The following is a 26,549-nucleotide window of genomic DNA, read 5'->3' on the forward strand; positions in this document are numbered from 1 at the left end:
ATTTCCCAGAAACAGAAAATACTTACAAATCTTATCTTATGTTTTAGTTCTGGATTGATAGTCCCTCCAGGTCCAATTTGTGCAATAACTGATTTGAATGTGTTCTCCAACTATGGGGAAAAAAAAAAAGTTCAAGTTATAATCCAAAAAGAAAAAGATCAAAGGTAAATCTGAACAATATGTAAAAGGAAACCTCTACCACAGGAAATGTCTTTCAATCAAATGGGTAAATTCTTAAGAGGCACTATAACATTTCATACCATATAAAATATATTTAGAGTAGATGGAATCTATAAAACAACACTGCAATTTTCCAGGATAATTAACATTCTCTGAAACAATTAGATTCTAGAGTATTCCATTTTTCAAACTCCTACTCAATCTCCTACTCTTACCCAGACAGGATTTTTGTTACTAATTTTCTTCTGTTTATAAAAATTAGATGTTTATTAAACATATGCTTAGTGAATGCCAAATGCAAGGAAGGGACTGAATGGTGGAAGGTCCTAGGAGGCAGGAAGGAATGTGAGCCAGGGTAGGAAGGAAAAGCTCTTCTGTTGTAACAGAAAAGAAGGGAGAAAGAACCAGGTGGGATACAGAATGTGGGGTCAGAAGGTAGAGTGATTAATGGCTTCAGTATCCTGAGTTCAGCAGCAAGGCCCACTCCTAAGACTTAGAGGGAAAGGGGAGACAGTTCAGGCAGTTGAGAAAGCAGAAAAGTAAGGTGAGAAAACGATGGAGGATTATCCAAAAGCAACAGGCAGGGAGTAAAGACAGGAGAGGCATAAGCTAAGACAACAGAGGTCTAAGGATTTTAGCTGAGACAAGCCAAAGGCAAAGAGATCCCAATAAGGTAGAAGATGATGTACAGGACTATTTGGAAAAATAAGCCAGAAGCTCAGGCAGTTATGGTCAGAGAAGCATGACGAACATGCAGACAACCCCACCAGGCGAACAGCCACGTCAGGGGAGGCCTAAGTGAATCAAAGACCATGGATTCGCATTTCTCCCAGTAAAACCACAACATCTGAAATGGGATGATTTAAAGCATTAAGAGTCGTAATGTATGTTTAAAGATAGTAAGCAGGAAAAATAGAGGCTAGGAAAGACACATTACCTAAAATCCTATCACATAGACAGAATCACTATGAATATTTTTTCCTTCTAAACTTTGTATTTTTTCATCTTTCTTCTTGTTTTCACTTGGCCTGTCATTACTTACAAACTGTATAACCTCTTAAGTCTCAGTTTCTTCACCTGGAAAATGAAGACGATTTCAGTATCTTGTAAGATTATAGGAAAAGGGGCTGGGGGGAGGGAGATTAGATTCCTAGGATTATATCGCTAGCTTTCACAAAAAGCCTCAGCCCTGGGGCTTATGTTCTTCATACTTCTTCTGCATCTGCCATCAGAGAACTTGCCAAAGCTCTCCCAGTGAACAGTTAAGAGAATCAAAAGAGAACTGATTCTTCACATCCCGACATGCTCCCCTCATTAGAAGAGTCAGTACAACTTCTTGTATTATCACTGTTTCAGGGGACCAAAAAAGGTCACGGCAGTGTCATCCCTCTCAAGCCACTTAAAACTAAGTAGGGAAATGAGATAAAAGCATAAACTGCTATAACCTACGGGTGACTTTGGGCATCACCAAAGAGGGACAGAAGCAGAGAAGGACCTATTATCACATTAGGTTATAAATATAGGGAAAGTTTCCTTTTTGAAGGACCCTGAAGGGTGGGGGGACACTGCAAAGAAGGGTGGTAGAGACGGCAATGAAGTCTTAAGGAACATCATAAGCACAGGAAAAGGGGAAAAAAATAACTTGCCTGAAGGCACTAAGGAAGTAGTGGAAGAGAACACCGAAGGAGAAGGAAGTTACTACAGAATACCTTAGGCGCCAAACTAATGAGTTTTACTTGGTTATGTAGACAAAACCTTGAGATTTTCAGCAAGGGAGAGACACTATCAGAATTTTAATCTGTCAGCAGAAAATGATATTAGAGGTGGACAACCAACGGGGAGCCCAGTGCAACTCTCTGGATGGGAGTCTTAGACTAGGGAGTAAGACTAGAAAGAGGGGACATTATAAAGGTGGAATGCGGAATGCATAGAAATTAGGAAAGAATCCAGTGCAGGGGCTGATTCGAAAGGGATGAATAATAAGAGACCCAGGGAAACAGCCTCAAAGACGGCAAGTTTTAGGAGGAAATCTAAAGGACCTTGGAACACAGAGGTAGGTTTTTGCTGGTTTTTAACAAATTCCAAAAGTTTGGGGAACTGGGAGGTAAATGACAGGATGAGAATTACAAATGTGATTTTTCTCTCTGGAGTGTGGCTTGTGACAGGGTCAGCAAACGAAAGCCAGGGGCCAAATCTGGCCCACCATCTGTCTTTGTACTGCCCATAAGCTTGGAATAGTCTCAACATTTTTAAATAGTTGGGGAGGAAAACATAAAATGAATATTTTGTGACACATGAAAATTATATGATATTCAAATTTCAGTATTCATAAAAAAAATTTTACTGGAACATGCCACACTCACTCATTTATACATTATCTACATGATTGTGTTTCACCCCACAAGGGCAGAATTGTGTGTTTACAACAGAGACCATTTGGACCTCAAGCCTCAAATATTTACTGTGTGGCCCTCTAAAGAAAATAGTCGCCAGGCCTGGGCTTAAGATGTCAAAATGATAGGCTCTTAGCTAGGGACAGAATGCTTCTCGAGGAGGAAAAAAAAAATTTTTTTTGCCTCAAGCTAGAGCACTAAATTAAGCTGACTTTAAGCTGAATGGGGTAGGGAAGATTTCTTAAAGTCCAGCTAATCTTGGGGGTATCTATAACTGGAGGGTAGAAGTTATGATGAGGGGAAGGGCAGTAAGAGAGGAAGGTAATCAGTGATTGACACCAGGAAATAAGAGGGGACCCTGACTTCAATAATGCTTGTCTCAGATGCCTACCTAGCAAACACAAAGAATGGATAATAAATCAAGTGAACAAAAATATTATAGGGGCATAAGCAGAGATGGAAAGTGACGGGGAAAAAAATACCATATTCAGATAGGAGCCTCTAGGATCAGAGAAGAGGCAGAGAAGAGCTTTGAATCAAAAGATGATACTCCTCAAAAAAACGGACAAAACATGAATAGGCAATTAATAGTAAATTAAGCAATAGAAGCATGACGCTTAACCTCTAATAAACAGACATTAGTCAAATATAGTAACTTGCCTATCAAATTGGAAAATTATTTTCACAATAATGCCCATTTATTCAACAAAAATGTCCTGAACACATACTATGTGCTTCACAGTGGATATACAGGGGTAAATAAACTCAATATGGTCACTGCCTTCCTGGAACCTGGTAGTCTAGTGCGGGGAGACAGACATGAAATAATCATAAATATAATATATAACTGCAATTATGATAAATATCATGAAAAGACTCACAGAGTGTCATGAAGAAATAATATGCCCAAAGGCATTAGGAAAGAAATGGGAGATCTAACAGACTGGGTTGGTGGGGAGGGAGAGGTCATCTACACTGCGTATTAACAAAGGTACAGGAAAGACGCACACTCCATACACACCTTATCTGAGTGCTAACTGAAACAACTTTTCTGGAGGACAACCTAACTACATAAAAATACACATTCTTTTTGATGCAATGATTGTCGCTCCAGAAATTTATCCTGTGAAGTAATGGAGATATATGCAAATTTGAGCAAGATTTTCATCACAAAGTTATTTTTAATAACAAACATTAGAAAGAGCCTTAATGCCTAACCAAGGTTACAAGTTAAATAAATTATGATGCATCCTACTGCCATTAAAAATTATGTTGCATCACAATACTTAATAATGTGGGATGTTCACAACTTACAGTTATGACTAAAAAAAAGCAGGTCACAAACCTGGGCCAGAATGATTCCAACTTTATTTAAAAGTAAAAAAAAAAAAAAGTCACTTAGCATAATACTCTCTAGTTCCATCCATGTTGTTGCAAATGGCAAGATTTCATTTTATTATTATTATTTTTTTTTTTTTTTTATTACATTGCGTGTGTGTGTGTGTGTCTACCACATCTTCTTTACCCATTTATCAGTTGATGGATACTTGGGCTGTTTCCCCATAATTTGTCTACTGTAGAAAATGCTGCTATAAACACTGGGGTACAAGTACACCTTTCAAAATAAGTCAGTCAGAAAGACAAATATATGATTTTACTCATATGTGGAATTTAAGAAACAAAATAAATGAGCAAAGGGGGAAAAAAGAGACAGAGAGGGAGACGGGGGGGGGGGAGGGCAAACCAAGAAAGGGACTCTTCACTGTAGAGAACAAACTGATGGCTCCCACAGGGAAGGCAGTGGGGCCATGGGTTGAAATAGGCGATGGGGATGAAGGTGTGCACTTGTGATGCGCGCCGGGCGATGTATGAAGTGCTGAATCACTACACTACGCACCCAAAACCAATGTAATACTGTATGTTAACTAACTGGAATTTAAATAAAAACTTTAAAAGAAAAAGTCAACTTTTCTGAGTGAGAAAAGCATAGGTGATTTTTTCTTTTCATCTGTGCTTTCCTGTATTTCAAATCTTCTACAATCAATCTCTATTACTTTGTAATAAAAAGTTTTAAAAAAAACAGACACCTGGGTGATATTTGGAAACATGAGGGTGGGAGCATTTTGGAAAGAAAATGCATGAAGCTAAAAGCAGAAATGAACAGAAGTGACATCCTTAGAGGAATATACTACAGCCCCGTGGCCATATGGTGAAACATAAATACATTTCTGATAAAGATCACAAAACTGGCACAGACACATATAGAAGCAAAGTTTTCAACTGCTGAAATATTTACTAGGTACCTCATCTGACAAGAAGCCGGGCAGTATGGAATGTGACTTGCCGTACTGAAAATTTCATCCAAACTCACAAGAAAACATACAGGGAACAGCTACTTTTAGTTGGCCAGGGAACACAACTTCCAAAAATTGAATTAATGAACCCATCAAACAGCTCCTGCTGACAGTAACTGTTTAATATACCCAGTTGCTTGTCCAGGATACTCTTAAAAGACAGTTGGGCCAGGTCAATCAAGGAAAATGAAAAAGCATCTTTTCTTATATCCAATACCAAGCACACCACATAATGCACATAAAAACTATCAACTCTTTGGTTGCAAATTAAAAGTTAGGTGCAAACTAACACCCATCCCTGATTTTTAATTAATTTAAGATCAGATCTTCTTTTATAATTCCAGGTTTACCTACTTTAAACCTCACGCTGAATGTTACAATGAAGTTTTCTGATGTGTAAGATGGGAGTGGAGTAGGATGGGGTACTCTTAGATACAGTATGAAGGCTAGAGAACCCAGAAATGCCAGATCCCTATTCCTTGATCAAACATTCTTACAGGCAATGACCTATTAATGGAAGCAAAGTAACACCATGGTAAGCTGTGATCTAAGACTACACGCAGACAGAGCATCTGAGGTTTCATTCCCTAGAAAATATGGCTAATCCATACTCATCCATTCACATTTTCATTCTCCATGTAAACATCCTCTCAGTCAATATAAAGGGAATTTAATAGAATTTGGTATAAAGATTATTCACATCTTGCAAAACAGAGTTTAAACTGTTCTAGCCATTTGCTTTGTGAAACAAAGCATGGCAATGAGCAAAGGGCAGCAGACCAAAGACCATGCCTGGCTGTTACTCTCAGAGGTGAAAGATGAAAAAATACTAATACTCACTTGACAAAGGAGAAATTTATTTTTATTCTTTTTAATAACATGATTTTCTTATGACAAAATAGCGTATGTTCACTGTGGAAAAACAAAATAGAGTATCAAAAAGTCTGTAAATGTATAATTTAAATTTGTTATAGATCTGTTCTTTTTCTACACTAATACATACACTTGTAGAGTTCTGAGTAGGACCACAGAGCAAACTGTTACATCTGTAATTCTGAAGAAATGTCAAGTTGTACATTTATAAATACGATTATGTAGGATCTGATAATTATGTGGAGTCTGTCCTGCTAGCAAATTAAAATACATAGTTTAGGAATTAGAGCCCACTCTTTGGAACAAGATTCAAACAGCTCCCGTGGCAAAAACTTCAACTTGCAGTGAAATGTGGTTACTAGATTGTATATATGAGGAATTCTTGGAGCTGCATGAAACTCAAAGGAAAACAGTTACAGAAAAAGTGTCTGTGCATCCCTCTCATCCCCTCCGTGGAGCCATGCCAGGATCAAAGGTCCTGTGCATTTGTTATCGCCTGGTTCTGACAGTTACAGGCAGAGTCTTCCCACCAAATTCTATGGAGTTTAAAGTCGTTGCAAAAAAAATTGTACTATTATTAACATTTTTTCTGGAATTTTTAGTTAGTACAATAAATTTGGAAGATAGAAGAACTTCAAACATTGGAAAAAAACAAAGCAAACTTATCTTTCATTATTGAGATTTACACAGTTAATTTATTTGGACTCAATCATTTTGAGCTTTGCTTTGTTAGGGTGGGTACTATACTAACTGAATTTTGTTTCCTAAAATTCATATGTTGAAGCCCTAACACCCAATGTGATGTTTTTTGTGATGGGGTCTGAGGGTGAGTACGGTATACACACACATACATACAAACACACACACACACAGGAATATTATTCAGCCATAAAAAAGGAAAGAAATCCTACCATTTGTGACAACATGGATGGACCTTGAGGGCATCATGCTAAGGGAAATAACTCAGAGAAAGACAACCACTGTATGATCTCACTTATACACAGAATCTAAAAAACAAAACAAAAACAAAAACTTGAGCTCACAGATACAAGAACAGATGGTGGTATCCAGAGGCAGGAGTTTGGGAGTGGGTAAAATAGGTGGAGAGAGTAAAAAAGTACCAAATTCCAGTTATAAAAAGTCCTGGGGGGCGCTTGGGTGGCTCAGTCGTTAAGCGTCTGCCTTTGGCTCAGGTCATGATCCCAGGGTCCTGGGACGGAGCCCCGTGTGTGGCTCCCTGCTCAGCAGGCAGCCTGCTTCTCCCTCTCCCTCTGCCACTCCCCCTGCTTATGTGCGCTTGCTCTCTGTCAAATATATATTTTTTAAATCTTTTAAAAAAAGTCCTAGAGATGTAATGTACGGCATGGCAAATATATTTAATACTATATGTATTAATGATATAGAATAATAAATATTACATAACATACATTATATAATTATAGTAACATTATATAATAGTTAATACAGTATTAATAATACTGTATTGTATAATTGAAAATTGCTAAGAGAGTAAATCTTAAAAGTTATCACAAGAAAAAATTTTAACTATGTGTTGTGATGGATGTTAAGTAGACCTACTGCAATCATTTCATATTATACACATGATATCAATGCATCAATGTTGAATATCTGAAACTAATATGTTAAATATATCTCAATTTTTTAAAACAATCAATAAAAAAATTTTTTAAAAGATATAACTCAGAAACAAATGGAGGAGATTAATACAGTCAGGTATGTGGGAAGAGGCATGGAGCTCCACACCCTCACCAGGCATGCCACTCTCCCCCCAAATGTCTACTGTTCACTAGCCTGGAAGCTCTCCAAATCCAACATATTGGGGGGTTTTTGAGGGTTTTGTCCCAACAGCATAACTGATTGACTTCATTCACCAGGGGCCAATGAGTCAACCTCCAGCCCCTTTCCTCTCTCAGGAGATTGGGGGTAGGACTAAAAGGTTCCAACCCTCTAATCACATTGTTGGCTCCAACTGGCAACCAGCCCCCATCTTAGGTGATTTCCAAAAGTCACATCATTAACAATAAAAGACACCTTTAAAGCTCTCATCGCTTTAAAAATTCCAAGGGTTTTAGGAGCTCTGTGCCAGAAAAGAGAAAAGAATGTATTTTTTATATAGTAAATCACAGTATCACATCCTATAATCATCTTAATGGATGGAGAATATTTCTATATACATCCAAGGAAAAAAATCTCAGAATCTAGGAACAGAAGGGAATTTCCTCAACCTGGTTTATGGCATTTATAAAAATGGTACAGTTAAAACCAGAGTTAATGATGAAAAACTGAATATTTTTCCCCCACAGTCAGGAACAAGGCAAGAATTTCCACTCTCACCACTTCTATGCATTATTATACCAGAGAGCCCAGCCTATCTAAGAAGGAAAAAAAGGCATACAGATTGAAAAGGAAGTAAAACTGTCTACTCCCAGATGGTATGATGATCTATGCAGAAAATCTCAATTCTGGGGCACCTGAGTGTCTCAGTCGGTTAAGCGTCTGACTCTTGATTCTGGCTCAGGTCATGATCTCAGGGTCCTGGGATCAATCACCACTCCCCCAATCACATCAGGTTCCACGCTCAGGGTCAGGAGTCTGCTTAAGGATTTCTCTCCCTCTCCCTGTGCCCCTCCCCTCTCTCTCTCTAATGAATAAGTAAATAAATCTTTTTTTAAAAAAATCCCAACTCTACAAAATAGCTACTAGAATGATCTGAACTACAGAAATAAGTTTATCAAGTAACTTGATTTAAGGTCACAAGATAAAGGTCAATATACAAAAAAGTCCAATTAATTTTCTATATATTAGAAACAATTAACTAGAAAATAAATTGAAAACATCCTTTATGATATCAAAAATATGAAAAATGTGGGGGTAAAATTTAACAAAATATATGCAGGCCTTGGGTACTTAAACTATAAAACAGTACTGAAAACTTAAAGACCCAAATGGAGAAATATACTATGCCCATGGATCAATATTGTTAAGATGTCAATTCTCCACAAACTTATCTATAGACCCAATGTAATTCTGATGAAAATCACAAGAGGCATATTTATTTTTGGTAGAAATTAACAAGCTGATTTATATCAAATTAAGTTTATATGAAAATGCAAAGAACCTAGAGTAGACAAAGCAATTTAAAAAAAAAAGTTGTAAGACTTAACTATATAATTTCAAGATGTTATAAAACTAGAGTAATAAGATAGTGTGGTATTGACAAAAGAACATGTAAATCAATGACCAGAATAGAGAGTCCTAAAACCTACATATACAAGAGGTCAACAGATTTAACAGAGGTGCCAAGTAATAAGGTAGTTCAGTGAGAAAAACAGTGTTTTACAAAAAATAGTGCTAAAGGAATTAGCTAGCCATTGCATAAAACTTTGATCCATATTGGTACCTTACATAAAAATTAACTTGAAATGGATAATAGAGGGGCGCCTGGGTGGCTCAGTCGTTAAGCGTCTGCCTTCGGCTCAGGTCATGATCCCAGGGTCCTGGGATCAAGCCCCGCATCGGGCTCCCTGCTCCGCGGGAAGCCTGCTTCTCCCTCTCCCACTCCCCCTGCTTGTGGTTCCCTCTCTCGCTGTGTCTCTGTCAAAAAAATAAATAAAATCTTTAAAAAAAAAAAAAAGAAAGAAAAAGAAATGGATAATAGACCTAAGAATTAAAATCATAAAACTTCTAGAAGAAAACACAGAACATTTTTGTGACTTATATATTCAACAAAGTTTAGGTAGGCAAGAATCAAAAGAAAAATATAAGTAAATTAGATTTCAACAAAGTTAATGGCTTCTGCTTCATGAAAGACAGAACTAAGGAAATGAGACAAGCACAGACCAGGAGAAAACATTTGCATAACATGTCTCTGGTAAAGGACTTGTACCCATTCATATATAATTCTTCCAACTCAACACAAATCTCAATTCTTAAGAATGAGCAAAGGATGTGAAGAGATACTTTAAGGAAGATTTACAAAAGGCAAATATGCATATGAAAAGATACCCAACATTATTCATCATTAGAGAAATTCCAATTAAAACCATAATGAAATACCACCACACACCCACTCAAATGACTGGTATTTTTTAAATTAACAATACCAAATGTTAACAAAGATGCAGCTAGAACTCTCTTATGTAGTTCACAGGAATGTAAAATCGTACAGCCACTTTAGAAAACAGTTCAGCAATTTCTTATAAAGTGAAACATATACTTACTGAATGACCCAACAACCCTACTCCTAGGTATTTACCTAAGAGAACTGAAGTCCACAGTCATACAAGGCGTATGCAAATGTTCAAAGTAGCTTTATATGTAAATACCCCAAAAAGGAAACAACCCAAGTATCATCTAATGGGAGTAGATAACAAATTGAAGTATATCAATACAGTGGAATGATATGCAACAAAAAAAGTAACAAAAGCATCATGCTAAGAAGCTAAACACAAAAGCTAGATGCTATTTAATTCCATTTAGATGAAACTCTTAAAAAGTCAAACTCACAGAAAGCAGTGATTTTTATATCTGTGGCTATAGCTGGGAAAAGAGATCAATTACAAAGCAGCATAATGGAACTTTTTGAAAATGATGGAAATGGTTTCTTGATTTTCATGGTGATTACATGACTTGGCTACATTGTCAAAACTCAAATTGTACATTTTAAATGGGTAAATTTTACTGTACGTAAATTGTTACTAAAGCTTTTTTTTTAAAGTTACACAGGTAAGGCACTTTTATGTCTTGAATTTAATTTCCATGTGCTTATTCTGAACTCTACTTAAGCGGTCATCTTGCATGGATTGAGAAGGAAGACAGCGGAGGAGTAGGGGACCCTAATTTCATCTGGTTCCTGGAATTCAGCTAGATAGCTATCAAATCATTCTGAACACCTGCAAACTCAACTGGAGATCTAAGGAAAGAATTGCTGCAATTCTACAAATAGAAAAGCGACCACTTTTTGCAAGGTAGGAGGTGTGGAGAAGTGAACCCAAGAAGATATATCAGAAGATAAACCCTGGAGGGAGGGAGCCAGCTACCCAGAAAGTGATATAGCAGCAGAGTGCAAAATTAGAACTTTTAGAAATGTGTTCCAGTGAGGGAAGTCCCTGCCTGAAAGGTGCTCAGGTGGCCAAACGGGCAGAATCCTAGGTGGAACAGTGTGGTCTCAGGATCCCCGGGGTCACAGAAGGAACAGGGGTGCCTGAGTGCAGCAGAGTTCCCAAGCATCAGAGCAGGGAAGCCGGCTGCTATCCTCGGGCCCAGGAGTGGGCTTTCAGCTCGGTGTTGCCATTAACCCTGAGCGGGGGCATGGTAGAGCAACTGCTCTCCAAGCAGGGGCCTATCAAGAGGCAGAACCACAGCGAGACCCCATCCCTGCCATGGGAGGAGCAGTCCCAGTGCACACTGCAGGAGTCTGTAAGTTTGGAAACTCAATAAGGGTCATGTGCCTGAGATAAACACTCGGTCACAGGCTGGGTGAACACAGTGCCCACAGAAACCAGGGACACAAGAGTGAGTGATTCCTTTTCCCTGAGGGTGCACTAAACACTGGAGTGTGCAAATTTTCAGCTCCGGGGCTGGAGATCGGGGCACCACCATTTTCATGTTCATTTCCATCCCCAAAGTGGGGCAGAAAGCCTTCAGAAACAAAAGCCACATAGAGCAATGTGAAGCAGCTTACACTGAGCTTGGCCCCCTGGCAAGGGTGGTGCAATTCTGCCAGGGGGCAAAGACACCTGAGAATCAGTGCAACAGGCTCCTCCCCCAGAAGACCAGGAGGAACATCTGGCTAATACCAAGTTTACCGATCACACAGAACTGCAAAACTCCAGCACTAGGATAAAATAGTATGTAGATTTGGGGTTTCTTCTCATGATTCCTTAGTATTTAATTTCAATTTTTTTTCTTTTTGTCCTTTTCAACTGTTTCTTATTTTATGAACTCTTTAAGTCTTGTTTAATTTTCATTTTTAGTTACATTTTTATATATATTCTTTATTTTTGGCTTCCTTTCATTGTATTCAACTTTTTGTGTGTGTGTGTGTGTGTGTGTGTGTGTATATATATATATATATATATATATATATTTCTCTTTCCTGACAATTTTGGGATCTAGATTCTTCTAACAGACCAAAATACACCCAGGACCAAGGGTATTGCTCTGTTCAGTCCACCTGTTGGATTATATTCTCTCTTCTTTCTTTTTTTGGTTTCTGATCTCTTCTGATTTTTTAGTATATATTTTGATGGGGTCATGGTTGCTATATTTGTATTTTGTTCTCTTGTTCATCTATTCTTCTCTAGATAGAATGACAAGATGGAAAAACTTACCCCAGAAAAGAAAACAAGTGGCAGTATTAACTGCCAGGGAATTAATCAATATGGTTATAAGATGTCAGAGCTAGAATTCAGAATAACAATTATAAAGATACTAGCTGGGCTTGAAAAAAGCACAGAAGACACTAGGGAATCTCTTTCTGGAGAAATAAAAGAACTAAAATCTAATCAGGTTGAAATCAAAAAGGGTATTACTGAGATGCAATCAAAAATGGAGTGTCTAACTGCTAAGATAAATGAGGAAGAGAAAATTGGTGATAGAGAAGATAAAACGATGGAGAATAAAGACACTGAGAAAAAGAAATAAAGAACTACTGGATCATGAGGGGAGAATTTGAGAGATAAGTGATACCATAAAGCGAAACAATATTGAATAATTGGGGTACCAGAGGAAGAGGAGAAAGGGAAGGCAAAACGTATATTGGAACAAATTATAGTTGAGAACTTCCCTAATCTGGGGGAAAAAACAGGCTTTCAAGTCCAGAAGGCACAGAGAATCTCCCTCAAAATCAATACAAATAGGTCAACACCTGGACATATAATAGTGACGGTTACAAATCTCAGAGACAAAGAGAAAATCCTGACAGCAGCTCAGGACAAGAGGTCCTTAACCTACAAAGGAAGAAATATAAGGCTGAAAGCAGACCTAGCCACAGACACCTGGCAGGCCAGAAAGGACTGGAATGATATAGTCAGGGTGCTAAATGAGAAAAACATGCAGCCAAGAATACTTTATCCAGCAAGGCTGTCACTCAAAATAGGAGAGAGAAAAATCTTCCAGGACAAACAAACTGAAAGAATTTGTGATCACTAAACCAGCCCTGCAACAAATATTAAAGGGGATCCTTTAAATGAAGAGAGAGCTTCATTTAAACAACTTAGACCAGAAAAGAACAGAGACAATATACAGAAACAGTGACTTAACAGGTAATACAATGGCACTAAATTCATATCTTTCAATAGTTACTCTGAATGTAAATGGGCTAAATGCTCCAATCAAAAAACAAGGGTATCAGATTGGGTAAAAAAGCAAGACCCATCCATATGCTGTCTGCAAGAGGCTCATTTTAGACCCAAAGATACCTCCAGATTGAAAGTGAAGGGGTGGAGAACCATTTATCAAGCTAATGGATATAAAAATAAAGCTGGGGTGGGAATCCTTATATCAGACAAATTAGGTTTTAAACCAAAGACTGTAATAAGAGATGAAGACGGTCACTATATCATAATTAAAGGGTCTATCCAACAAGAAAATCTAACAATTATAAATATTTATGCACCTAACATGGGAGGAGCCAATTATATAAGCCAATTAATAACAAAATTAAACACATTGATAATAATAACAAAAATAGTAGAGGACTTTAACACCCCACTCACTGCAATGGACAGATCATCTAAGCAGAAAATCAACAAGGAAACAATGGCTTTGAATGACACACTGGACCAGATGGACTTCACAGATACATTCAAAGCATTCTATCCTAAAGCAACAGAATACACATTCTTCTCGAGTGCACATAGAACATTCTCCAGAATGGAAAACATACTGGGTCACAAATCAGGTCTCAATCGGTACCAAAAGAGTGAAATTATTCCCTGCATATTTTCAGACCACAGTGTTTTGAAACTGGAACTCAATCACAAGAGGAAAGTCGGAAAGAACTCAAATACATGAGGCTAGAGAGCATCCTACTAAATGAATGAATGGGTCAACCAGGAAACTAATGAAGAATTAAAATATTCATGGAAACAAATGAAAATGAAAACACAACTGTTCAAAACCTTTGGGATGCTGCAAAGGCGGTCCTAAGAGGGAAGTACATAGCAATACAAGCCTTTCTCAAGAAACAAGAAAGGTCTCAAATACACAACCTAACCCTACACCTAAAGTAGCTGGAGAAAGAAGAGCAAATAAAGCCTAATCCCAGCAGAAGAAGAGAATTAATAAAGATTAGAGCAGAAATCCATGAAATAGAAACCAAAAGAACACAACTAATCAACGAAACTAGGAGCTGGTTCTATGAAAGAATTAGTAAGATCAATAAACCCCTGGCCAGGCTTATCAAAAAGAAAAGAGGAAAGGACCCAAATTAATAAAATCATGAAAGAAAAAGCAGAGATCACAACCAACACCAAAGAAATGCAAACAATTATAAGAACATATTATGAGCAACTACATGCCAACAAATTAGGCAATCTGGAAGAAATGGATGCATTCCTAGAAACATATAAACTACCAAAACTGAACCAGGAAGAAACAGAAAATCTGAACAGACCCATAACCAGCAAGAAAACCAAAGCAGTAACCAAAAATCTACCAACAAAGAAGAGTCCAGGGCCGGATGGCTTCCCAGGGCAATTCTACCAAACATTTAACGAAGAATTAATACCTATTCTCTGAAGCTGTTTCAAAAACTAAAAAGGGAAGAAAACTTCCAAATTCCTTCTATGAGGCCAGCATGACCTTGATTCCAAAACCAAAGACCCCACCAAAAAGGAGAATTACAGACCAATATCCCTGATTAACATGGGATGCCAAAATTCTCACCAAGATACTAGCCAACAGGATCCAACAGTACATTAAAAGGATTATTCACCACGACTAAATGAAAGTTATTACTGGGCTGCAAGGGTGGTTCAACATTTGCAAATCAATCAATGTTACACACCCCACATTAATAAAAGAAAGGACAAGAACCATATGATCCTCTCAACAGATGCAGAAAAAGCATTTGACAAAGTACAGCATCCTTTCTTGATTAAAACTCTCCACAGTGTAGGGATAGAAGGAACATATATCAATAGCATAAAAGCCATCTACAAAAAGCCCACAGCAAACATCATTCTCATTGGGGGAAAACTGAGAGCTTTTCCCCTAAGGTCAGGAACACGGCAGGGATGTCCACTATCACCACTGTTGTTCAACATAGAAGTCCTAGCCTCACAAACAGACAATAAAAAGAAATAAAAGGGGGCGCCTGGGTGGCTCAGTTGGTTAAGCGACTGCCTTCGGCTCGGGTCATGATCCTGGAGTCCCGGGATCGAGTCCCGCATCAGGCTCCCTGCTCAGCAGGGAGTCTGCTTCTCCCTCTGACCCTCCTCCCTCTCCTGCTCTCTGTCTCTCATTCTCTCTCTCTCAAATAAATAAAATCTTTAAAAAAAAAAAAAAGAAATAAAAGGTATGTGAATAGGCAAAGAAGTCGTCAAACTCTTACTCTTTGCAGATGACATGATACTCTATATGGAAAACCCAAAGACTCCACCCCAAAATTGCTAGAACTCATACAGGAACTCAGCAAAGTGGCAGGATATAAAATCAATGCACAGAAATCAGTTGCACTTCTATACACTAACAATGAGACAGAAGAAAGAAAAATTAAGGAATCGATCCCATTTACAACTGCACCCAAAGCCGTAAGACACTGAGGAATAAACCTTACCAAAGAGGCAAAGGATCTGTACTCAGAAAACTATAAAATACTCATGAAAGAAATTGAGGAAGACACAAAGAAATGAAAAAACGTTCTATGCTCATGAATTGGAAGAACAAATATTGTTAAAATGTCTATGCTACCTAAAGCAATCTACTCATTCAACGCAATCCCTATCAAAATACCATTGGCTTTTTTCACAGAGCTGGAACAAATAATCCTAAAATTTGTATGGAACCAGAAAAGACCCCAAATAGCCAAAGGAATGTTGAAAAAAAAAAAAAAAAACTGGTGGCACCACAATTCCAGACTTCAAGCTCTATTACAAAGCTGTCATCACCAAGACAGTATGGTACTGGCACAAAAACAGGCACATAGATCAATAGAAAAGAATAGAGAGCCCAGAAATGGACCCTCAACTCTATAGTCAACTAATCTTTGACAAAGCAGGAAAGAATGTCCAATGGAAAAAAGACAGTCTCTTCAATAAATGGTGCTGGAAAAATTAGAGAGCCATATGCAGAAGAATGAAACTGGACCATTCTCTTACATCATATACAAAGACTCAAAATGGATAAAGACCTCAGTGTGAGACAGGAGTCCATCAAAATCCTAGTGGAGAACACAGGCAGCAAACTCTGTGACCTCAGCCACAGCAACTTCTGGCTAGATAGGTCTCCAAAGGCAAGGGAAACAAGGGCAAAAATGAACTACTGGGACTTTATCAAGATAAAAAACTTTTGCAAGGCAAAGGAAACAGTCAACAAAAACAAAAGACAACTGACGGGCGCCTGGGTGGCTGTCATTAAGCATCTGCCTTCGGCTCAGGTCATGATCCCTGAGTCCTGGGATCAAGCCCCGCATCGGGCTCCCTGCTCGGCGGGAGGCCTGTTTCTCCCTCTCCCACTCCCTCTGCTGTGTTCTCTCTCTCACTGTGTCTCTGTCAAACAAATAAAATCTTTAAAAAAAAAAAAAAAAAAAAAAAGACAACTGACAGGATGGGAGAAGATATCTGCAAATGTCTCATCAGATAAAGGGTTAGTATCCAAAATCTATGAAGAACTTATCAAACTCAACACCCAAAAAATAATCCAGTTAAGAAATGGGCATTTCTCCAAAGAAGACACACAAATGGCCAACAGACACATGAAAAAGTGCTCAACATCACTTGGCATCAGGGAAATACAAATCAAAACCTCAATGAGATACCACCTCACACCATTCAGAATGGCTAAAATTAACAAGTCAGGAAATGACAGATGTTGGCAAGAGGGTGGAAAAAGGGGAACCCTCTTACACTGTTGATGGGAATGCAAGCTGGTGAAACCAATCTAGAAAACAGTATGGAGGTTCCTCAAAAAGTTGAAAATAGAGCTACCCTATGACCCAGCAATTGCACTAATTGAGTATTTACCCCAAAGATACAAACATAGTGACCGAAGGGGCACCTGTACCCCAATGTTTATAGCAGCAGTGTCCACAATAGCCAAACTATGGAAAGAGCCCAGATGTCCAACAACAGATAAACTGATAAAGATGATGTGGTATATATATACAATGGACTATTACTCAGCCATCACAAAAATGAAATCTTGCTATTTGCAAGGACGTGGATGGAACTAGAGGGTATTATGGTAGGCGAAATAAGTCAGTCAGAGAAAGACAATTATCCTATGATTTCACTCATATGTGGAATTTGAGAAACAAGACAGAGGAGCATAGAGGAAGGGAGGGAAAAATAAAACAAATCGAAATCAGAGAGGGAGACAAACCTTAAGAGACTCTTAACTATAGAAAACAAACTGAGGGTTGCTGGAGGGGAGTGGTTGGGGGATGGGGTAACTGGGTGATGGGCATTAAGGAGGGCACGTGATGTAATGAGCACTGGCTGTTATATACAACTGATGAGTCACTGAACTCTATCTCTGAAACTAATACACTGTGTTAATTGAATTTAAATAAAATATAATTAATTTTTAATGCAAAAAAAAGGTTGTTATCTTGCTAATTTAACCAGGCCTTTCTTGGTTATATTCTAGTAGCTTTTGTTGAAAAATCCTTCAGTGTATACATAGTCAAAAAAATATCAGCACTGTAGTGCTCAGGCCAGCCATTCCAGTGAAGATATCCATGAGGTAAGTTGCAAATATACTTCTAGGACTTTGGTGAGAAGCTGGAACTAGAGAGAGATGTGAGGGTCATCTGCAGAAAGTACAGGTACCCCTTGCTTTTCAAAAGTTCACGCTATGCCCCTTTGCTTTTATGAAGGATCTAGGGTTAGTTCTTGTTTTGCTAATTCAAAGAAATCGAAAGAGGATTTTCAGAAGTGAAAACAGCATCCAGCATTTGTTTTGCAATGAGTGGTTACAGGGGCTATGTGCACTCTGAGCAGCCGGAGAGGCACCGCCAACCTCCTTCCCCAAGAACTTCATTCAGCATCAAGCTATGGTGGCTTGATGTTGTGCTTTATCTTCATTTATTTATTTTGTGCGTCAATTACCAAGATAAGTCCTAAGGTATCAGAAAAACCATTAGCAAGATGTGTCTTAAGGTATCAGAAATGCCCACTAGAGATTATTTTGAGGGTCTGGGAATGTTCAAAATAATTTCCATATAAATTAATGGTAACTATTTCCTTGCTTTATACCAGTTCAACTTAAGAAAGCTTTCCTAGGAACACTTTACTTTCGAATAGCAGGGGAAACCTGTCAAAGAAACCATAGGAACTGATAAAATTGTACTTTTTTTCCCTGTGCCACCTCTTACTAGCTAGTAATCAACACAACCATAGAAAATGCTCAAATACGAAATGACTTTATAATTTTAAAAGGTAAGCTTTTCCATCAGTTCTAAGTAATAAATACTAAATTTAAACACATTTTTGGTGTATTTATATCTCCAAAATCTGATCTCTTACCTGGTTTAATTTTTCAGTGTGATTCAGCCTTGAAGTCTCTACTGCATTTGACTTAAAAGTCTTTTCCACGTTCAATATTTGCCTCGGTAGTTCCATGTTTGAAGTGGGTTGTGAAAAACGGGCCTTTGCAACTGGGGAGCCTGTGGAGTACGACCCCTGCTTCATTCTAAAAGGCTGAGTAAACATTTTCCCTCCTTCTGTGAATAAAAGAACAGAGAAAAGTTGTCACTAACGATTTCTACTTTATTTTCCGGTGGTTATCTATAGAGGCTACTGTGACCTAACTGCCCTCAACTCTGAAATAACAATTAAGGAAAGTAAGCTTATGGTTTCATATTGCCAAATAAAATCTACATACAATGGAAGAGATTCTCGTCATCTATAGACGAAAACCAAGAGATCATTAAGTGTGTTACTGAAAAGGTTGGGGCTACCTAAAAACTCCACTTAAGGCCACCTGAATATAATTACAAAGAGGCAGGTTTCAATAGGTAAAAACCTAAAAAGCTGTATCCTGTTTATTAGGAGGTCAAAAAGCCTCCAAATAAGGAGTCTGCTTAAAATTATGCTTCTCAAACCAGACAATCACCTAGTAGTATGGGAGGAAGAAAGGGGGATAAAAAAGCTACAGAATAAAGGATATTCTAGAGTACAGATTTTTTTCTTCAAGATTTGTAGGAGGAAAATACCACTGGAGAGATATATGTTGATGTACAACACAAACGATTTATCACTAGACTTCATTATAGCCTAGCTCTTTACCATAAGATCAAGCGCGCGCACACACACACACACACAAATTGTTTCCAATGTATCCTGATGACAGGATGAAGGGTCCACAGATGGGAAACATGAACAATCCAATCACTGGGAAGGAATATCGCTCCCCCCATTCAATAAGTTGGCAAACTGCTTTATACAAGTCAACCTCTTATAAGTTTAACAGCATGATGAGTTTGTCTCCCTAAGTTTGAGCAACTCAAGAATACTCACTGGCCCCTGCAGTCTTCCCTGACCAGAGCATGTAAACACCCTAGGATATCTTCATCAAATTATACTTCCTATCATAGTTTAAGTATTGGTTTCTACACTTGGGACTTTCTCATGGTTTCACCTACATTACTCTAAATACAGATTTTAGAGAAAAAGAAAAATCACTGAAATAGGCATAGAAATTCTTCAAATACGCTCAGTGTATAGATTCTGTACTGTCAAGGATCTAGTGAGGCACGATACAAATGATCACATTGGTCTTCTGAGACTTTGAGACAGTGATTCAGGGACGAAAGGCACAGCATAGGGACTACAGTCAATGGTATTGTAATAATGTGGTAGCTACACTGTGGTGAGCACAGCATACATACAAAGTTGTCAAATCACTATGTTGTACAGCTGAAAATAATGGATCATTGTGTGTCAACTATACTTCAATAAATATATACATTAAAAAAACAAAAACAAGAGGGACAACGATTGGGTAAGAAAAGCACTGAACAGTATTAAAAGCTGAGTATCAAACCCTGGCTGTAACACTTTCCTAGTCATGCAACTTTGGAAAAGTCATTTAACTTTCCTGAGCTTTCTTTTCCTTATCTCTAAGATTGGGTTATTCACCCTTCTATGGTGTGGCAATGAGAATCCAAGGTAAAACGCTAAATAAGGTGGTTATCGTTACACTACATAAATTACTGCAGTGCTTGCTAGGTTATCAAAGATCTGTGCCAGCAAAAATTAGATGGCAAATGTGACCAGTATTTTTTTTTAATCTCTTCATTTCCCACGTTATAGCTTTACATGAACACACAGGACTCATGTTCATTTACAGTGCTCCAGAGAAAGCAGATCTTGTGTTTTTATAGTAATAGCTACCACTTATCATAAGCTTACTAAATGCGAGGCACTTGTCTGAGTTCATCTCATTTAATCCTCAGCACAACTCCAAGAGGCAAGTATTATTATTCCTATTCAGAGGAGGAACCTAAGACTTCGATGTTTTAAGTAACTTGCTCGAGATCACTCAGCCAGCAAGGGGGAGCGCCAGGATGCACCTTTTGACAAACTCTGGGAGCTGAGACATGACCCACTTCCACAGCTGCCAGGACTGCTCCAAATTCTGCTAACCCACAATACAGTGACTAATGCTCGCATGCTTACCTGTTGGCCATCCTCTCTGCTTTTCCTCTGATACGCTCTTCTTTAGCATCAGCAAAGAACCTGCTCTGGTCTGCTCTACAGAAATGACATCCGAAGCAGCATTAAGCACTTCAAACATAGAGAGGAATCCATACTGCACATACTGGAATGAACGTCCAAATCGTCTGACAAATGCCTTCTCAAAATCAGAGAGGAGAACAGGAGATAACGCCAAGAGGTCTTTCAACTCACTCTTCACAACAGCTGGAAGAATGGGGGGCACCCTTCCTCGGTAAGGTACTCGCCGACGGGAGCTTGGCCCAGAGCAAACACTGGCCCTTCCCTTCTGCTCGGAGTTTCGAACCTTATGGCTGCTCTTCTGTTTTGCAACCAAACTTGCTATTCCTTTGGTGGATTCATCTGGAATGGCTAAGGAGGTGTGAAAAAAGAAATCATATTTAGGTGAAAACTTAACTCCTTTCTTTATCCTTTGCATCTGTGGTTATATAGACAATTCTTAACTCTCCAAGGAGCTGTGTATCTAGGTAGCATTATAAACATGAACCCTTGGTTCCTCCATTTCTTGTACTTTACAACCACCTGTTAGCTCCTCTACCAGAGAATGAAAACAGAAAGATAAATCCCAGTATTTAGCATTACCACTGACTGCTGAAATACCTGAAACTCTCAAGATGAACAAACTTCCCTGCAATGTTTGTTTCATGAAATTTAAAACATGAGTTCATAATTTAAAATTCCCACTGTTATGCTTCTGCCAATTTAAGGTGCAATCTGAAATCATATGTAAGCTGTAGTTTTTGTGAATGCACCTTTTTCTGGGGAAAGATTTCTTGATTTTGCTAAAGCTTTCACTCTTCCCACAACCTCAAAGGTAACCATGAACCCTCTCCCCCTCAAAATATTAAAATCCCCTCACTGGGATGCAGGATAATTGCTATATGCAGGATAACTGCCATAACAATTCCTGTTTTTATTTCAATTCCAGTTAAATCCAGTGTTATATTAGTTTCAGGTGTACAGTATAGTGATTCAACACCATGCATCACCCGGTGCTCATCACAAGTGCACCCCTTAATCCCTATCACCTATTTATTTGCTAGAATAATTCCTTCCTAAGTAATCATTATTGCTTAGCTTATAGATCTTAAATCTTAAGCTTACCTTTCAGTATTACAGTACCATCCCCACTGAGGCAGACAGTGACAACATCAGGCATGTCCAACACCAGCTCCATAGTTGACCGATAGCCAAGGATTCGGAATGGCAAATGGCTGCCAACCATCCAAAGGTACTCCTTTTCCAACTGCTGTGGGGTCAAACCATCTTTGGCGGAAATGAGAAGTGACCTTATTTCTTTCCTCAGGCATTCCTGTACACGCTCTTGTTCAGACATTGCACCTTACCGGATTTAAGATAGAAACATGGTTCATGAGAAAAGCAAACAAACCCAAGTTGGGCGGGGGGTGTTAAAAGGATCAATAGTGGAATATAAACAACCAAGAAGCGAGTTCTAAAGGTGATAAAGCAGAAGCAAAACCGTGAGGGTTCTCTGAAACGCTGCATTTCGCAAAGCCCTCACACAATTCAAACTCTAAATCTCAACCTGTGTTGAGCTGCACGCCTGAGAAATCACCGCCCCTGGCTAATGTGTGCGAAGTCCCAAGTTCCGGGCTCGTTGGGTTTTGTGTTTTGCTTTGTTTTGCTGAAGCATTAACAAGGGTTTGTTTGGGGTCTTAGTCTACACCGCAAACTTCGCATCAGACAGCATCCCTCGTCGACGCTGGGAAAAGGCCCGGGAAGGAGGCAAACGCAATACCGCCTTCCCCAGCCCACGGAGAGGGCTCCAGGTGAAGACCTCGCACCAGCGTACCTGCTCCGGCCCAGACCGACTGGGAGGCCGCCCGCTTCCTCTTACCCAGGTCAACGACCTCCTCTTTGCCGGGGCCAAGGGGTCCCCTCCCCGCCCCCAACGTCTCTCCCCGCCCCCGGAGGTGTGAGCAGCTCTCCTTCCCGCGACCCCGACTGCCCACGCCGCGGGGTGGAAGGCCGGCGGGCGGCAGGCAGGTGGCGCGCCGCCCCTCACCCGTGTCGCCCACAGCGCGGGCGCTGCCGTTGCGGGCCGGGACAGTCAAAGCGGTTCTCCCGCCCAGCCGCCGACGAGGAGCAGCGCCAAGGCGCCCGCGCGCCTGCGCACCAGTGCCCGAGGGCGGGCGGCGGGCGACCGGCGCCGCGGCCCAGCCCCGGGGGCGCGCGGCCGGTGGGACGGTTGGGCAGGCCGGTCGCTCGGGGGTCGGGGCTGGGGGACCGGGCGGCGCGGGGCCGCCAGACAGGTCTCTCGGGCAGCGTTGGCTCCCTCGGGGGATCGCCGGCGCCTACCTCCTCCGACGTGGCTGGGAGACGCGAGGTGGGGCTGCGGTTCGAGAACCTCTCCGACCACCTCCCCGGCCGGGTAGGGGGCAGGACAAGGGGCCGTCCGCCCTAGCGATGCGCAGGCAGGAGGAGGGGGGAAGGGGTCCTCGAGGTTCTGAACTTGGGTGTGCCTCAGAATCACCTGTGGAGCTTATTGAAGTTGGGGGCGGGGGGGGGAGAGAATGATACCCAGGTCTGATCCGCAGAGATGATGATTCAGCAAGCCTAACGCTGTTGGGGTAAAATTACAGGCGATCCTGAAGCTTGGTGGAGAATCACTGCAGAGCCAGATGCAACTTGGGCTTCCGGAAGAGAGCAGGCGGGGCGCGGAGAGCTTCTTGAATGAATGTGAAGAACCTTCCAGGTGCCACTGGAGACAAACGAGCTGGGAAACTAAAGAAGAGAATGTATTTGAAGAAATAACCTGGGGATGTGTTTACTGGATAGGGAGAATGAGCCAATTTTCTAAAGTCCTTGAAAACCAGAAAAAAGCTTAAGAGGTACAGAATAGGAATGGTATAAAGACCTCAATATGTACAGTCTAATTAAAGGAACACGACAAACCAAAACATAACCAAGGAATCTGAATTAAGAAGAAAACCTGTGCACACGCCTGTACTTTATTTTCCATCTAAAATTCCATGACATGTTAAATCCAAAAAAGCTCTGGGAAAAATATGTTCCATCAACGAGCCAGGTATATTGAGGAATCCCTGAAAGACACATCATAGGAAAGATTTATGGGTTTATAGTAGAATGGACAAGGCAACAAAAAGGAAAGTGATGAGAGGTGAAAAATGAATCAGAAAGAATGTTTGGGAGTTTAAAAAGAAGGAAAATGTCCCAGATGTAAAGAAAAACACATTTCAGATTAGAAGGGCCCACTGAGTCCTTAGAATAACTAATAAAAAAAGATCCAATCCTAGACAAAGCCTAGGAGAAAGGGAATCAAGAGATTTTATATAGAAAGAGGTTACCTATAAAGCAATGAAATTGAGATTGCCATTGGATTTTTCAATGGAGCATTATCCTCAAAGCTGAAACTGGAATCCTTTATCCAGCCAAATCAGCATTACATGCAGAAAAAGAAAAAACATCGGTAGACATGTAAGATTCAGAAAGCTTATCAGCTCACTAAGTAACTTGAGAATGACTCCTGCAAAATGAACAATGAGTTGAAAAAAATATCCCAGATTCTCATCCCCAATTATCTGAGATAACAGCTACCACATATTGAGCACTGACTCGATGCTCTTCACAAAGATTATCTAATTTTCTTCCCAGTTATTCTGAGATACAATTATGATCCCCACTTTAAAGTGAAGAAATGGATATACAGACATGAACAAAGATAGAACAAAGAGGGATAGTCAATAAAAACATAAAACTTATGACTGAATCTAGAAAGGTATCAGTGCATAATGTGTAAAAGGAGACCTTTAAAACGATATTCTGGAGCTAAATCCCAGACCAATAACGTGCAAACCAAGTGTCAGGGGCTGTTTTGAGTTACTTGGGTAAGGAGACCCCATTGTAAGAGTAGCTGCAATTGGAGTCATCACTTGCTTGGGTTTCCAATAATGCACTGTCTTTTGTGGTATATAACCTGGGAAGTGAATGGGAATGAGGTGGGAATAATCACACTGGCATCCTTCACACCTTTGATGGGGACACTCACCTCTGCAATTCTCCTGGTATGTGATAGTGCTTTTAAGGTATTATTTTGCCCTCCACTTGGTGTTTCCTACCAGAAGAGCCCTTGCTCAGTGAGTGAAAGTGCCAGCGCAGGAATTCTGTCAGTTACTCAGATTCCTATTCCAGCTCTTCACTTGGCAAGTAGCGTACATAACCACAGGATGGACTCACAGTCCTACCTGCCCTATCCAAAGGTGAACTTGGGCCCGAATTCAATTCATTTATCACCTAACCCCTGTAAGCTCAGAATGCTGAGGGCACACAGTGACATCTGGGGTCCCAGAAATTAGTGTTAGTTTAGAATTAGTAAGTTACAGTCACTGAAAATATGTAGGTACTTCCTTTTCTTCAGAGCAGTTATCCTAAAAGGATCACAAGGCCTTTGGGGAAAAGCCATGATGAAGGTTTGCAGGGCTTAGGGACAGCGTTTCAGCAGCGTCCTTAATATTTGGCTACAGGGGCGCCTGGGTGGCTCAGTCGTTGAGTGTCTGCCTTCTGCTCGGGTCATGATCCCAGGTCCTGGGATGGACCCCGCATCGGGCTCCCTGCTTGGCAGGAAGCCTGCTTCTCCCTCTTCCACTCCCTCTGCTGTGTTCTCTCTCTCGCTGTCTCTCTCTCTGTCAAATAAATAAATAAAATCTTTAAAATATATATATATATATATATATATATATATATATTTGGCTACATTCAACAGGCTCTGGGTCTGGGATCTGATTTAGTTCTGGGAACAGGGTGACAAACCACGTCTCTCACTCATGAGATGCCTCTGTTCCCCAGACCTGGAATTGAGTTTTGTTGGTTTGTTTGCTTTTGTTGTTACACAAACCGAAAAGACTTAGTGGGTTATTTGTCGAGTTCATTCCTTGGGATCCTGCCATTAATTAAGCACAATCAGAGAGTTGTGTGAGTTAGACCAACGTGTTTTCCACCCTGTTGCCTATTATGATGATCAGAGTTAATTCTGCTAATTAGCGGGCTCCCGCAGGCCTCCTCCCAGCCCTGCTTGCCTCTGGGAGTGTTTCAGTTGCAGCTGCTCCTACAGCTTTGCCGCCTTAGAAAACAGCCAGGAAAGTTTTCGTGTTTTTTCAATCTTCTGCAGCTTTAATATGTGCCTCATGACAGGAAGGAGAGGATTTGCAGATAAACAGAGGGAGTAGGTGAGTTAAACCTCATCATAGAATTAATATAGCATTCCTGCCTCCCAAAGTTGTTTTTTTTTTTTTAACATTATGCCTGATTTGGGACCATTTGATGCCACTGTTCAATTTTAGTTCCCACAGCAATTACTCCAACCTTTGCCATCCCTCCTACACTTTTTACCCAGTCCTACGTCACCACTAGAAAATGACTTCACTTGGACTCCCAGAGAAAATAGAGGCTCTCATGTATGAACCTCCTCAACTTCCAACCCAGGCCTCTACACCAGCCGCGCCTCTCATCTTTCCTCCTGGTCTAAGCAGGGGAGGGCCCAACCATCCCACTCTTGAGTCTATCCTAACTCCTCTAGGATCATGACCTTTGGCTATGATTACCCAGTCCTGTATATTCAACATCTCCTTACAGACTCCTTTCCTATAACATAAAATTATGCTCGAATCCTTTTTATCTTACACAACACAGATACGGGGAGTGAGAGACAGAAACACACTCTTTTGACCTGTATACCTCTGTGGCCATTCCTGCGTGGCCAAATCCTTGAATCCTTGAATTTGGGAGTTTAAAAAGAAGGAAAATGTCCCAGATGTAAAGAAAAACACATTTCAGATTAGAAGGGCCCA

At 40.0% G+C, this 26,549-nt stretch overlaps 1 protein-coding gene across 1 annotated transcript in view; it reads right to left on the reverse strand.

Moving 5' to 3' along the window:
- Positions 1-22,803, reverse strand: part of TDRD5 (tudor domain containing 5) — a 100,606-nt gene extending 77,803 nt beyond the window's left edge. The window contains exons 1-5 of the mRNA XM_035010690.1: positions 22,748-22,803; positions 21,826-22,062; positions 20,665-21,072; positions 18,511-18,701; positions 27-110 (exon numbers count right to left, since the gene is read on the reverse strand). Of these exons, the coding sequence (XP_034866581.1) occupies positions 27-110; positions 18,511-18,701; positions 20,665-21,072; positions 21,826-22,057 (915 nt within the window). The 5' untranslated portion in view covers positions 22,058-22,062; positions 22,748-22,803. The remainder of the gene's footprint in view (positions 1-26; positions 111-18,510; positions 18,702-20,664; positions 21,073-21,825; positions 22,063-22,747) is intronic.
- Positions 22,804-26,549: the final 3,746 nt, after the last annotated feature.

Source organism: Mirounga leonina, unplaced genomic scaffold, assembly GCF_011800145.1.
Source record: "Mirounga leonina isolate KUSES-001 unplaced genomic scaffold, KU_Mleo_1.0 Mir_154, whole genome shotgun sequence".
NCBI classification, from domain to species: domain Eukaryota; kingdom Metazoa; phylum Chordata; class Mammalia; order Carnivora; family Phocidae; genus Mirounga; species Mirounga leonina.